Consider the following 15,114-nt stretch of genomic DNA (forward strand, 5'->3'; position numbering starts at 1 on the left):
GACTCTCCTGAGGTTTCGGCGGAGCGACTACGCGGGGGCTGAGATTGACTCAAGTCTTCAGTGCGGTTGCTGAATTTCGCTCATTTTGAAGCGTGGTGCGCGGGCGTCCCTAGGTGCAGAGCGAGAACCCAGACTACGGACAGGCTCAAAACGAGCCAATTTTCTCGGGGCCACTCTTGGTTTGAGGGGCGAGTGAAGACCTGTGGAAGCGGCTCTCAGCTGGAGCCGCCGGAGGAAGTGAAGAAGCTACGGAGACCAGGTCCAAGGTCTCGGAAGAGGTGGACAAGTTACATGTGGTTTCGTGTATTGTATTGGAGAAAACCCGGGGCGGATTGGGTTGGACACGTGCGAGCTGAGACCTGTTGAGTGGGGAGCAGGTTTCGTTTGGAGAGCGCTGGAGACATCTGAAGTGGGAACAAGGTTGCTGTGGCTGGCTGACGTCTGGGCCCAAAGCGTAGCCCTAGGAAGAACCGTCAACGGGATCGCAAGGGAGGTGCACACGCCGCGCCTGACCAAGGCCCAGAGCTGGGAAGTTTCATCCGAGCCGTTGTTGGGCTCAGCTGAAGTATTTCAGCTGAGACCCCAAGACTCTGAGCCTTCTGAGCTAGTCCGACGTTCGGCGGTCTACGTTTATTCAAGGTTCGATCTGGAAAGCCGGGAATTGGCCCGCACCTCGCCACAAGTAAGTGGCTGGTATTTTGCAAAAGTTATTTACTTTTTAGATGAGACTGTATCGTTACAGATAACAACAGGAACATATGGATAAACCACCATCGCATTGTATTTTTCTTAGCTTTGCCTACGGTATGCAAGTCAGCTGCATACAAAATGAACGAGTTAGATGCGTTAATACCGCATCTTATAATAATTATGACAGTTTATCCATAAACGGGAGCTGTTCGCGCCCTGCAGTATTGTCTCGTATATAACATTGGTATCCACGATACACGCTCATAATTTACGAATTCCCCTGTCTTGTTCCCTGTGGTCTATTGCGAGGCAACAGCGTCGCTTGGAAGCTGAATATGAGCTGTATGTCATTCACGTTTACTTGTTAGCCATCAAGCGACACGAAGCTGCACGAGAAGAAATCCAATAGTTTGAGAGCGAGTTTCGTGGCGAATGTATGCTTCTATGGTGCTAAGAAAGTCACGTCAAAGCCTTTGAATCAAAGGGGGGGGGGGAACGCTGCGAGGAAGAATACAAATGCTTCAATGCATTGATTGGTCAAAATTAGTTAGCGAAGGGGTAGTGCAGTATCGTTTTTATACATCCGGTTACCTAACCAATCAAAACGCAAAGTGTCCGAAAACGGATGCGTCTGCTTCGGAGGAATTTCCATAATACAGTACTTATGTGCTGGGTTTATCCATCGAGCTCAAATTTGCTAATGTACTGGCATAGTAGATGTTAGGTCCGTTTGATGAATGTGATGCGTACTTAGCTATTATTAACCCTTGATTCCCGTATGTTGTACCCTACAACATAAGGGTGTATACCCTAATTCACATCCTGTCGCAGCATCTCTGCTATGTTGGACCCCCAACATAAGACTAATTTATAGTTGGATATTGTATGGGACAGGTGTCCATGCACCACTATAGTGAAATCAAGACAACATTTTGAGTGTAGAACCGCCAAATGCACAGGCTTAGGTTTGCAGTCGGTGTGGTTAGGTTGTCGAGGTTAGAGACACGAACGACTCACCCACTAAGGTCAAGTGGCTCATAGCCATCAACTCCTCATTCTCCAAAAAGGCGGCGGGGGCTCAAGATGATCGCGCCGGCCGGAAAGACGCCTCGTTATCAGCTCTCGCAGCAAGAACGCCAGGGGTGCCTTGAGGTTCTGTTGAGCGAGCGTCACGCGCGTCGCCTCTGACGTACGGACGCAAAGGAGGGTGACACGGAGCAGGGCATGAAGACCAAGAAGGCTACGAGAAAGTGGGCGGCCAAACTCACGACATAGGCAATGGAGAGAGCGGAATCGAAGGGCGAGGACGCTCCAGCGGTTACTACGGAGCGCACGGACCCGGCAGAGGCCAAGGGCGGGGCGGTTACGGTCTCGGCGTCGGACGAGGCCAAAGAGACCACGGAGGATATACCCTCAGCTACAGATGCGGTTATCGTGGTCGAAGAAACGAAAGGTGGTGCTGTGGCCCCACCCGGTCGAGTGGTAGTGGAAGTTTTAGCTGATATTGTCGCTTCCGTGTCTACGACAGCTGCTGCAGCAGCAGCGCCTGCAGAGCCACCTTCTGAAAACCGAAGCAAGCAGCGCAAACGCCGCCTAGCGGTTCTGCAGGACGACGTGGACGTTGAGACCAGTGAAACCAAGGAAGGCGGTGCTGCTCCCAGACAGCTACCTCCGCTGAAGTGTGTTATCGACGGTGACGCTAATATGATGGCTACTGGCGCGGAGGAGTGCACGACCCTAAACTCTGATGAAGACCCTTCTCTACAGGACGAGCCCGAATCGGAAGATGATAGCGATAATGATGACGAAGAGTGGGTGGAGGACTGGAATATTGGGGAGCTCACCGACGAAGAAATGGACGAAGAGGAAGCGCCTCTCCCTGACTCAGTGTGTTTGACCGCAGCGAGGAACAAGAAGGCGATGTCCATGATGAAGACGCACGGGTGGGAGTATGGTGCGTTATGATGGCAATGTCCAACATATGCGTTTTCTGCATGGCTGATATGCAACTTACGTGACAACATAATCTAACAGTACTGTGTTTGTTGTAGATCCAAACAAATTTGGCTCCGACCCGACCTACGCTGGCTTGTACGACGGACCATTCGGCCCCAGTGCCAGTGTCATGCCTGTGGCTGACGACCCGCTAGCCCTTCTATTTTACTTTATGTCGCCGAAACTGTGGACCCAGATTGCAGCAGAATCCAATCGATATCACCGCCAGTCGATACCATTACGAGCTCGCCCCATGTGAACCCAACAGCGTCGCAGCGGAGATGAGTTGAAGATTTGGAGGGCATTCGCCAGCGGCTGGCTGCTGTCGCTGACATCGAGCCGTGGGAAGTATTACATGTGGTGGCACTGTTGGTCGCGCGGATGCTGATGCCAATCCGCAAAGGTATTGGTGCGCATTGATCTACCAAGCACATCGGTGCGCTGCCAACAAATCGGTTCATTTTTTTCATGGCGAAGAACCGATTCTTCCACATTATGGGGTACTTGCATTTCTCGAACAACAAGTATCCACGGGCAAGCATCGATCGTGCATGGAAGGTTAGGCCAGTGGTAGATGTGTTGCAACGCATATTTGCTCGTGGATACCGGACGCCACCAGTCATCAGCTTCGACGAGGCCACTATACCATCGCGCTCGCGCTACAACCCGATGCGCCAATTCAACAAGGACAAGCCTCACAAGTGGGGCACGAAGGTGTTCGTTGCGGCGTGCGCCAAGACAGCGTATTGTTTGAGGCCGGTGAAGTATTGAAGGTGGTAAGCTTCGGCTTGTAATCTTTTGTTTTTGGCCAAAGTCCTTATGTTGTGAGTGACAACATAATGGCAGCGGATGGCGTGTAATATGCAACATAATGCTAACGTGTGTGGTGTTTGTTATTATATCGCAGAATTGAAGTATATTGCGGGGCGAAAACGGGTCTATAAGTCCCCGTATCAAAGGACAACAACTCTGGGTCCTCCGAGACATTGTGGTTTTATGTCCTCCATCTTCTACGTGACCGTGGCAGTTGGTGGTCACAGATCGTTTCTACACATCAGTTAGGCTCGCCTTGGAGCTATTGCATCGCCGCATATATTTAACAGGCACCATCCAGACAGATCGAGCAGACTACGCTCCGGGTGTTATCACGAGCAAATCCTACAAGACGGTGAACAATAAGGAAATGGTTCCACCGCAAGGCACTCTCAAACTTGCCCAGAACAAACAGTTTCCACAAATTAGGCGGCCATGTGGATGGACCGCAACGCAGTTCACCTCCTGTCTAGTGACGGCAGTCCTAGGGACCTGCAGTAAGTACATCGCTGTCGGGAGTACGTAGATTCACTGCTAACTGAGTTCGATGTATGTGTATAAGAGTACGTCGTGTGGATGGCGAGCAGCAGCCAATTCCTGCCCCGCAGTTGGTTTTGGATTACCATCGCTGGATGGGTGGCGTCGACATCCACGACCAGCTCCGGATACAGAAGTATAGCGTGCAGCAGTGCTACAAGACGAAAAAGTATTACAAATCACTGTTTCTAGGTGTGCTAGATATGGCGTTGGTAAACGCTTTCATCGTGCACCGCCATCACCGGAAGGTGAATAACAAGCGCCCGCCAAAATACTTCGCATTTTTTGAGACGTTGATGGAACAACTCCTGGCAATTGACTCACCTGAAGCCTACACAGCTACTGAGGTACGTCCAATGTTGGTAATTTCAACATAATCCTTGCTACTTTGTGTTGCCAGCTAACATAATGTGCCGTAATGTTTGTGGTTTGGTTGAATAGCGTGCAACGCGTGCTGAGGACAGGACAGCGTCTCCAAGGCGGGCGAACGCTCCATCAGAATCTCCTGCGAGAGATTTAGTAGCGATGGGGAAGGATATCGTTTGGAGGAAAATCCTGATACTCTTGACAGCTAGCATGGTGTCAAGCGACGACAGCGCTCGTACAAAGTTTGCGCTCTACAAGGGCAAGCCAAGAAAGTTGACGAAGTACTTCTGTCCAGAGTGCTCTAACAGCAATCGACGGTGCGTTGAAAGGCGATATATTGGCTTGCAGCGATATTTATTTAACTACCTTGTGCTGTTCATGTAGAAAATACTTCTGCAATGCAGCGCGCGAAGGGAGAGAGAAAACGTGCTTCACTATATGGCACAACGACTGGAGCAACGGAGAAGACATCCCGCGACTTTTGCTGGAGGACCACAAGCTTCGTAATCGGCCGCCGCTTTCGCGCCCGGGGAAGAAGCGTCGGCGTCGAGATACTGCGGAGGGAGGCGATGGGCGAGGCAGAGGAGGTGACGCTGGACAAGACGGGGGCGACGGATGATGACACGGCGGATGGGACCGTTCATTAGCTATACAGCTGGTTGATAAGCTTGCAATCAATTGAATCGATTTCATTTCTTGTAGTCATTGGCTTGAGCAAATAGAGCCACTACTGCTTGACGTGTGCAACACTTAAAAAAGTGGACTCCCTGATAAACAGTACACTTCTTATGTTCAAATGGCTGACATTACTGACACAGCGGATCAACGTATTGTACTGGCCATAATTCATGAGCCCAACAATATTAACACCTTGCTATTGTTAGTCATAACTCGACTTCTACTGCGCCGATTTCAACGAACCGCCCCAGAAACAACTCCCCATTTAGCATAGAAGAGAGCTGAAACAACTAGCTTGCAAAACCAGCTCAATGGAACCAGCTCCGAAGCACGAACTCAGCGTCCATGAGCACGGGATGATTGTGAGTGCCTACAATTATTTCGACCAACTACGAGATGCAAAGCTCACTGGTGGCCAGCGATCGCGGGAACGTGTTCATGAGTGTCTAGGCTCTTCAATAAGCACTGTAAAACGTGTCTGGGCAACGCACAACAAGGAGGGCAATGCAATGGTTGACCCGGTACGGCTCATTTTCTTCTTAACTGCAATGTATCGGTTAACTTTTATGAACTTATAAATGTGACAGTCATTGTTGCAGATCTCAGATGAAAATGCTGTCAATACATGTATAAGTACATATTATCTATCAGGTGTATCTATTAAGGTCAAATAGAAATCGGACCGAGTTTTCCCGTACCCACCGCGACTATTGCAAAAACATATGAAATAATCGGATTAGCCTATTAGAATGCTAGAATCGCGATAACCCTAGCATATGATTTCCCCGGGCCTCCTGGAGCGATCGAAATTCTGTGTTTGAGGTTGAATAGCGACAAAACGGCTGCAAATTGAGCAAATCTGACCGCATTTTCGGAATCTAGCGCGTGATTTTCACCCTATATCTAACTATCGTATATGGAAAGTCGAGCGCTTCTATACGGGACGGGCACCTGAAAATTGGGCCCATGAATGATGGCCAGTACAATAGACTACATAAGGGGTATGTAGGTTGGCGCTGCCCTCACTGTAACGTCATTTTACCTAATCTAAGTCATTTGGAGTCTTATCTGATTTAAATTATATTTGTGTATTCAAATATAATTAACTCAAGTAATTACTAAGTACGTACGCTTCCTCATACACGTAGCGCGACGTGTAAGCTAAAGTAGTGGGTCAAGTTAGACCCGCTACACCTGGTAGCACTTTGTAGTCCGTCTAACGACCGACTGGTTGATGTTCGTGCGAGGTGTACGAACGCGGAGCCGAGGGCCACATGAGCACGGAGGTGCCCATGGAGAGCTCCAACACGCCTGCAACGCATGTTGCACGCGCCGACTGCCCCCACCTGTCTGACCCAGAGTGGGAAGCCCGCCAACGACTGTCAACAGTCATTGGAGAAGCGGCGATAGCTACGATGCTGCGTACGCTATCGCCGACAGAGCAACATGGTGTTGCTCTGGGGTTCATCATGAAGGAGCAGCGTGATGCTGCTTCCTCGGTGACGGCGTCGTCAGGGACGACACCGCGTGCTCAACCATTAAAGTTGAGCGTAAGCAATTACGTGGGAAGAGAGGGCGAGCCTCTCCTCCGGTGGCTTGTCGAGCTCGACACAGCCATAGCGGCTCGACGCATCGTCGACCCGCTGTCGAAGGTTGCGTTCGCCATGTCATGTCTTGGCGGACGAGCGAGGAGTTGGTCGTACGGACGCCGACTCTCAGATCCTACGTGCTTTAGCACGTACGAGATATTCAAAGAGGAGCTCAAACAAGCGTTTGAGCCCCCGCAAAACGAGTTCCGGTCGAGGGCGGAGTTCCTCGACCTTCAGCAGGGTAAGCATGACGTCCATGCTTGCGCGCAGCGCTGACGATACTTGGTCTCAAATATCGTGACTAATCCGATTGACGAGCCGACTAAGGTCGTCACGTTCATGAAGGGGCCTAGCGATTGGCCCGTGAAGACCTATCTCTTCCGAGAGTACCCGAGTACTCTCGAAGCTCCAATCACGCTTGCTATGCAAGAAGAGTTTAGCCTATGGCAGGCAAAACTCTATGCGAACGTGCCGAGGCCGCAACTGCGCCCGGTAGTGAGGACGGGAGGTCCAGAACCAATGGACCTCTCGAACGCAACAACTGCTGGTTACCAGCAGCAGGGAGGTAACGTGCGATGCTTCCGTTGCGGAAGGATCGGTCAGTTTGCACGGGAGCTGTGCACTCCTGGCGTCGTGGCGATGCTAGGCATCGCCGCGGACCAACAAAAAACGCGAACATCCAGTAGGCGCGGGGCGCCCTACTGGTAATGCAGTCACGCGTGCCGACATCGGGCACGCGGCACTGAGGACTGCAGCCCCTAGTGAGACTAGCTCTCGCTGCAAGAAACAAGATGACAGGCCGAACTTAGTCATCTTGAAGGTTTACTCGAAGAGAGCGAGTGATTCTCTTCGAGCTTTGGTAGATTCAGGCGCGTCGAACAACTTTGTTCGACTACGAAGCCTGTCGAGACTTGACTTCGAGGAGGTAGATGTACCCCGAAGTCTTCTGGAGGTGCGCCTGGCAACAGGTGCCATCGTGAAGACTGAGAAGCGCGTCGTGAACGTGCGCTTCTTGTACAAAAAACGATTGTTTGTCGAACACTTTATCGTCCTGGACCTGGACGATAAGTTCGACGTGGTAATGGGCATGCCGTGGCTTGTACGGCATGATCCGGTAATAGACTGGAAGAAGCGCACGCTCGTGCGCTTCGGACGCGACAGCGGAACAGAGAGCGATGGCCCTGTTACCGCAGCGCACGCACCAGCAGGTGCGCGCGGCTCACCAGTCGACACAGCGCTTAATGCTGCTGTCCCGGAGTGCCAGGAAGTGCGCGAGGGCGCGCACAAGTGAGACCAACGTCGGCAAAGATGCCGACGTCAGAAGAAAAATATGTACTGGTACCGGGAACCAACACCCATGTTCAAGCGTGTAAGGGACGGTCCTTGACCCGAAGAGGTCAGGTCGACAACGACGCATCGGCTCCGGGAGCCGACGCACCCTCGGTCATGATGAGCTCCGCCAATGAATGGCGTCGAGGTGACAAAGGCGTGTCAACTCCGGGAGTTGACGCTGCAAACAGTGCGGACGGTTGCAAACGCACCGCACTGACGCAATTTGCATGATGTCGTGCAAAAATACGACGAAGCGCCATGCGATCAAACCGGGCTTGATACCGCGCTCCCGCAGACAGGGTATGCCGGCGAAAGGACATATTACCATGCAGCCGGGCTGCACGAAGGAAAATGCGGTCAAGCCGGGCTTGATACCGCGCGCCCGCGGACAGGGTCCGCCGGCGAACAACTATCCACGGCCGGGCCTGGACCATAAGAACAACTGTGCGGAGCCGGGCTCCGCACAACAAGAAGACGGCGCAAGCGGAAAACGCTGCGCAAGTCTCGGTCCGTGACCGAAACGCAACAAGAGCAGTCTGCCGGGCAGACTGCGGAGGTGACGCCGAATGTCAAGACGCTAAGCGTCTTGACGCGCACCGATACTGGATTCCAGTATCGCGACATGGAACTCGCTAGTCCTCCGACGACGGCGTCGGAGTTGACTTCGCTTCCAGCCATGAGCTGGAAGCGCTTCACGCGCGACTTGCACGATGGACGCATCGAGCAGGTCTGCGTTCTTTCGAACAGCGAAAGAACGGAGAGCGAGAGCGAAGAGCTGAGGCAGCTCTTCATGGGAAGTACCACTGAGAGTGAAGACACTCTCAGTGCGAAGATGAAGCGAGAGCGCTTCGAGGAACAAGGCTGGGACTCGCTGAAGTCGAGTCCCTATTACGAATTGTTGAGGGAGTACAACGACGTACTCCCGGAAGAAATTCCTGCGGAGCTTCCGCAGGATAAGGGCATTCAGCACGAGATTGATCTCGTGCCGGGCACGAAGTACTGTGTTACGCGGCAGTGGCTACTGCCGCGAGAGCAAGCAAAAGCAATCGACGACTTCTTTGAAAGTCGTCGCAAAGCAGGACAAGTGCGGGAATCAAAGTCCCTGCACAGTGCTCCGACGTTCTGTGTCAAAACGCCACAGGGCGGATGGCGCATCGTTCATGCCTACAACAAGCTGAACGATGCGACGGTACCGGCGCAGACGCCGATACCGCGAAAAGATGTTATCATCGATTCGATGGCCGGGAGCACCGTTTACAGTGCTCTCGACTTGCGAGACGGATTTTATCAGATCCTAATGCGTGAGAGCGATATCCCTCTCACGGCAGTGAACACGCCAAGCGGCATGCTCTGGGAATGGCTAGTAATGCCACAGTGGCTTAAGAATGCCCGTGCGACTTTCAACAGGTGTGTGACGCACTTGTTGCGCTCGGTACGCGACTTCGCACCGAGCTACTTCGATGATGTGTTCATCCACAGCCGGGCTGTGGACGGGAAGACCGACGTAGAGATGCACAGGGTGCATCTCCGGAAGCTACTTGAGCTTATGCGAAAGCATAAGCTCTACGCGAACCTGAAGAAGTGTATCTTCGGGGCGAGCGAGATACCCGTCCTCGGGTGTCTCGTAGGGAAGAATGGTGTTCGCCCTGACCCGGAAAAGGTCAGAGTGACCAATGAATGGCCAACGCCTTCAAGTGTCAAGGAACTGAGGCAGTTCCTTGGCTTGGCCACGTACTTGTGCAAGTACGTGGAGGACTATGCGGGCAAGATCCGCCCGCTGTCACAGCTTCTCAAGAAGGAAGCTGTGTGGAATTGGACACCCGATTGCCAGAAGGCATTCGATGCAGTCAAGCGGGGCTTGACTGAGGCGCCGATCTTGGCAGTGGCTGACCAAGATCGTCCATTTCACGTCGTATGTGACGCATCCGACTTTACAATCGGATGCGCGTTGATGCAGCACGATCACGAGGGCCGTGATCGTGTCGTCTACTACCAATCGCGTCAGCTGAAGCCAGCTGAGCGCAACTATCCGGTGCATGACAAGGAACTTCTTGCCATGAAGTACGCACTCGCAAAGTTCCGAGTGTATTTGCTTGGGAGTAGACCATTTGTGGTCTACACCGACCATGCTTCACTGCGCACCGCAGTGAAGTCGCCACACATATCACAAAGAATGGCGAGATGGCTCTCATTCTTTGCGGAGTATAACTTCCGGGTCGAATACAAACCCGGAAGATTGAATGTAGTGGCCGACGCGTTATCACGTCGGCCGGACTACGCGGAAGCTGCTGACGTCAATGCCATTGACGCCATGCGATCAAGCAAACCCACGTCGTCCCTGTTGGATGATGTAAAGGCGGCGTACGCGCACGACGCGGACGCGAAACTCTTGTTGGTCTATGGCACAGCACCTTCTGACAAGTCCCGTCAGAAGCTGCCCAAGCACCTTCGAGCGCGTGCACACCGCTTTCGTGTGCACGACGGACTACTGCTTTACAATGCAGTCGACGACAACGCGGATCGCGTTGTCGTGCCAAATGACCATGACCTGCGACTCAGGATCATGTACGAATACCATGATGCCCCGACTGCGGGACATCTCGGACGTGAGAAGACTTACGTCCTTCTCACGCGCGACTTCTACTGGCACCACCAGTATAAGTGGGTGCGCAAGTACATCCGTGCTTGCGATGTATGCCAACGCGTAAAGCCTGCGCCATTCGCGCAGGCTCCACTGCAATCACTACCGACTCCGTCGGAGTGTTGGACGTCCATGTCTTTGGACTTCATCTTTGGTCTTCCCCCGGACAGCGGAGGGAACACCGGTGTTGTGGTCTTCGTCGACCGCTTCAGCAAGATGGTACATCTTGCTGCGGTGCCAGCAGAGGTGACCGCGAAGCAGACGGCCCGTCTGCTCGTCGACATGGTGTTCAAACACCATGGCATGCCGTCCGACATCGTGTCGGACAGAGACCCGCGCTTCACAGCGCACCTGTGGCAAGAAGTGTTTACACTTCTTGGGAGCCAGCTTTCCATGTCGACTGCGGATCATCCGCAGACGGACGGTCAAACCGAGCGCGTGAATCGCGTGCTCGTCGATATGTTGAAGAGCTACGCTCACTCGTTCCAATACTGGAGCGAGTGCTTATCGATGGCAGAGTTTGCCATCAATAACTCAGTGCATGCCTCGACCGGGCATACACCGTTCTACGTGAATGCCATGCGGCATCCAAGTCTACCGAGTTTACTCGGAGTGATGGCTCCCACTTTAAGTGGGGGAGGATCTACGACTGCAATACAGCAGCCGCAGAAAACCGCTGACACTTGCACAGTGTCAGCGGCAACAATGGACAAACCACATGAGTCTGCGCATCCCCCAACAACAAGGCCAACGACCACGGGTCTGCGCAGGGGGGCAGACACCGCAAAGAACCACGCAGAGGCCGGGCCTCTAGCGGAGAGCGAGCTGAATGACTTCAGCTCGGATGCAATCAGTTTCATCACCAAAAGACAAGCCGTAATTCGGTTTGTCCAAGACACAATAGCAGCTTCTGTTGATCAACAGAAGCTGAACGCAGACAATGCGGGAAGAGGCAACACAAATGAATTTAAAGTTGGTTCATTAGTTTTGTTAGCTACACAAAACCTGCCTAGACATGCAGTTTCGGATTTCGGAGCAAGCAAGCTTGCTCCGCGCTTCATCGGGCCGTTCACTGTGTTGGCACGGCACGGCAACGCATACACGCTAGACATACCGTCTAGCATGCGCCTCCATCCGACCTTTTACGTCGGACGGCTGAAGCCATACCTGCAGCACGAGCCATCTAGCTCGGCTGACCCGAAGCCTCGGCAGGAGCCGAGGCAGAAGCGGAGGACTTGGCCTCGGCGACGAGCAGCCTCTCCTCCAGCGCGCGGACGCGCTGGAGCAACCCCTTCATCTGGGTCCCCAGCTCGACCTGGATGTTCGAGGCGGTCTGCGAGACCGCCGCGACTTGGGCCTTCTGGTTCGCCAGTTCCTGTTTCAGGGCGACGAACTCAGCGCCCTGCAGACGCTCCACGGCGGTCACCCGGTCGTGGAGAGGCGCATACTGATCAGCCCGGGGCTGATCATACCCGGGGCGTGTTCCCACCCCCGCCACCGCCGATCCGTGACGCCCGCGGCTCAACCCGCTGGATTGTTGAGCGGATTGTTGACCATAGTATCCCGAACACGAACCCTCAAGGGGCTCGTTTTCGTATTCGTTGGAGAGGATTTCCTCCCCATCGAGATACATGGGAGCCGCGGAACGTCTTGCTGGAGGACGTTCCGGAAATGGTGAGGGCGTACGAAGAGCAGTACGCGCTGGTGCAGCAGAAGTAATACGAGCGCTGCGATCATCGCTAGCGCCCGAACCCTCACGTGCTAAGAACTTAGCACGGGGCTCTTTGAGACTCTCGGGCACACGGAACGACGTGTACCCGTTCAGGTCGCGGTCGCTCAAGCGGACCGTGCCTGGGAAGCACTTCGCGCACTGAAAGCCTTCGGGCACAGCACACGGCACATTTGCCTCCTCAGCAGCAACATGAAGTTGCTCCAGCTTTCCACGCTTCGAGTACGTCTCGAAGCGATCACGCGCTTGCTTAATCCGATCACGGTAAGCACTCGGCCTCTTGTTGAAGTTTTCAACAAAGGCGTTCCAGCTTTGACAAAGTGCCTGCCATTCGGGCACTTTGCTGCGAGAAGAGGTCTTCTTGCTTTGAAACCATCGGAGCTCATGAAAGAGTCCGATGTAGTAATCGCGCCTTTGATGCGTTTCCGCATCAAAGTGCAGCTCAGCAGCCACAGCGTCATCTTTGATGGCGCTGCATACGTACAACGGCACCTCATTCGGAGGTACCGAGTTCCCAAACCGGTCCGAGATCTCGGACGCGGACGGCATCCACGGATCGCGCGCTGCACCTGCAGCGCGCGGAGAGCCTTGACCTTTTGGATCACGCGTTGCAGCACCAGCGCGCGGAGTACTGAGAGCCCCAGCGGAAGCGAGTGGGGTATCGCTCTCAGTACGCGAACGCATCGAACTCGAAGCGTCCGATTCGTCCCCTTCACGCGGACGAACGTTCTTGGCGTGAGGGTCGAGTGATTCGCTCGACACTGAGTCTTTGCGCTTTGAGGGCGAGTCCTCCTCGCCCTCCATATCTTCATCGTCGTCGTCGAAGTCGACGACGTCGCCGTACTTCGCCTTCTGGCGTTCGAAGTAGTCGTCGATGGAGAGATGACTCCCCACCGACTTTGAAGACTTCTTCTGAGGCGCGCTCATCGTTGAATGAGCGCGGATTTCTTCTCCGAACGCGGAGAATTGACGAATGGTCAATTCCGAATATTGACGTGCGGAGACCCCGCGCGTCTAACCTTAAGGGGGGGGATGGTGTAACGGGGTTACACGCACAAGTGGCTGCAAGCCACTTGTGAATTTAACAGATAGGTTATCTGTTAAAAGTTTTGGATACTTCCTCACCTTGGTGTAAGACACACCAATGGATACATTGAAGTGGGCCACCACAATGAGTGGTCCACACATACCCAAAGATCCTATTCGTAAAAATCAGCATCTTTCTACCAATCAGAGACATGCATATTAGCGGGGCTCTGACAGCCAGCCGCTGCCAACCCCTTTCATAGATGATAAACAGTTTTTAGCAGATTTCAGAGGAAGATCAATTTACAAGCAATACAGTTCTCATTTTACCTAATCTAAGTCACTTGGAATCCTTTCTTACTTAACTTATATTTGTGTATTCAATTATAATTAACCTAAGTAATTAATAAGTACTTACGCTTCCTCATACACGTTGCGCAACGTGTAAGCTAAAGTAGTGAGTCAAGTTAGACACACTACACCTTGTGCTTCCTGGGGTGATCCATATATTTCATATCCTAGTTGGGTCACGTGCTGTGCTCGTGGTAGCCCATTTCATGTTCCCGATTGTGTTCTGGAGTGCTAAGTAGTCGCCTCCAGGATATTGTATTGACCGCTGTGTGTGACGGGAAGGTTAACTGATAGTGATTGTATTTTCCCTCTTAATTGAGGGTGGTGCCCGTATTGGCGAGTATTCAGGCGAGCTAGGCGCCTGGATTTCAGACTCGAGTGAGCCTAGTGTGTGAGTGACCCACCGTCCGAGGGTCCAAAATAATAAGTAACGGCTAGTTGTAGTGTTGTATACTCTGTATTTGTTGGTTATCGGGCTAGAGAGCACTTGGGTAAGGTGCCTTCTGAGTTCCAAGCTTCACCCAGAGTGGAAGTGAAATCCTGGATCCTGAATTCGTGATATTCTGGGTTCGGGTGATCTGAAATTCTGGGTTGCCTTCAGCATCGAGGACTCGTTCCGGATTAGACGTGCATCTCAGCGCTTCTTCAAAGGCTACATTTACAACTCCGGAAAAGTGCCATTCCATCGAAGATAAACGAGCCGACAGAGATTACGCAAGGTATTCACGCCAAACAACGGAGGGTGAATTCAGGGTTTGCTTTGCGGCACTCTGGGTTTTATTCTTCTTCTGTTGACTCCCAGAATTTTTCCTGGGCTACGCTATACAAAACACCCCTGGGCGATCAAGGTTTCATCGGCCTCGCCTCAGCTGGTGCGCGTGGCCGGATTCGATTGTCGAGGATTTCACCGAGTTCAAGTGTTGAAGATCTGCTGAGTGCCCGTCAACTTCAAGTGTCGAAGATGCCTGGAGGACGAGGGGCGAAGAAGGCTGGGCGTGATGACGGGGGACGCGGTAGTGCGGCGCGTCTGTCACGTCGTGTTCAAGGTTTGGAGCCTGAAGAGCACAAGGACCTGGAAACAGTCGTCCGCGATGCTCGGAAGGCGAGGAAGGCTGCTCGTGAGAGCGACGTAGCGCAAGGTGGCGGCGTCAAGGCGTCTTCGATTCAAGATCAGCCGGCTAACGAGCCGCCGACCCAGGATGACCAGCTTCGTCCAAGGTTCAAGGCTCGTCGGAGGCGAATCCTGGGTCGCAGAATCCTGACGTCCCGGAGGAGCACGCCCGCGAGGGTGGTGCTCAGGCGTCTGAGGGAGGCGCCAATGCGGTTGAGCCCCCGGAGGTGATGGACTTGGTTTCTGAGTCTTCATC

The 15,114-nt window shown here is 53.1% G+C and overlaps 2 protein-coding genes across 3 annotated transcripts; both read left to right on the plus strand.

Moving 5' to 3' along the window:
• Positions 1-1,968: 1,968 nt before the first annotated feature.
• IUM83_01666 (Pleiotropic drug resistance protein) lies at positions 1,969-3,598 on the plus strand (the record flags this gene model as incomplete). 2 transcript variants are annotated; one of them, XM_067925536.1, is made up of 5 exons in its annotated part: positions 1,969-2,143; positions 2,219-2,644; positions 2,742-2,781; positions 3,428-3,461; positions 3,593-3,598. In XM_067925536.1, 5 exons carry the CDS (start codon positions 1,969-1,971, stop codon positions 3,596-3,598), a joined length of 681 nt encoding a protein of 226 aa, XP_067797698.1. The 2 variants fall into 2 exon arrangements, with proteins under 2 accessions (XP_067797698.1, XP_067797697.1); XM_067925535.1 differs by having other exon boundaries at positions 2,228-2,644.
• Positions 3,599-3,933: 335 nt separating this feature from the next.
• On the plus strand, positions 3,934-4,908 carry IUM83_01667 (uncharacterized protein; the record flags this gene model as incomplete). Its single annotated transcript, XM_067925537.1, has 7 exons — positions 3,934-3,995; positions 4,061-4,109; positions 4,375-4,382; positions 4,477-4,505; positions 4,710-4,718; positions 4,786-4,827; positions 4,901-4,908. The coding sequence occupies 7 exons, from the start codon at positions 3,934-3,936 to the stop codon at positions 4,906-4,908; spliced, it is 207 nt and encodes a 68-aa protein (XP_067797696.1).
• Positions 4,909-15,114: the final 10,206 nt, after the last annotated feature.

Source organism: Phytophthora cinnamomi (genome assembly GCF_018691715.1).
Source record: "Phytophthora cinnamomi strain GKB4 chromosome Unknown Contig14, whole genome shotgun sequence".
NCBI lineage: Eukaryota > Oomycota > Peronosporomycetes > Peronosporales > Peronosporaceae > Phytophthora > Phytophthora cinnamomi.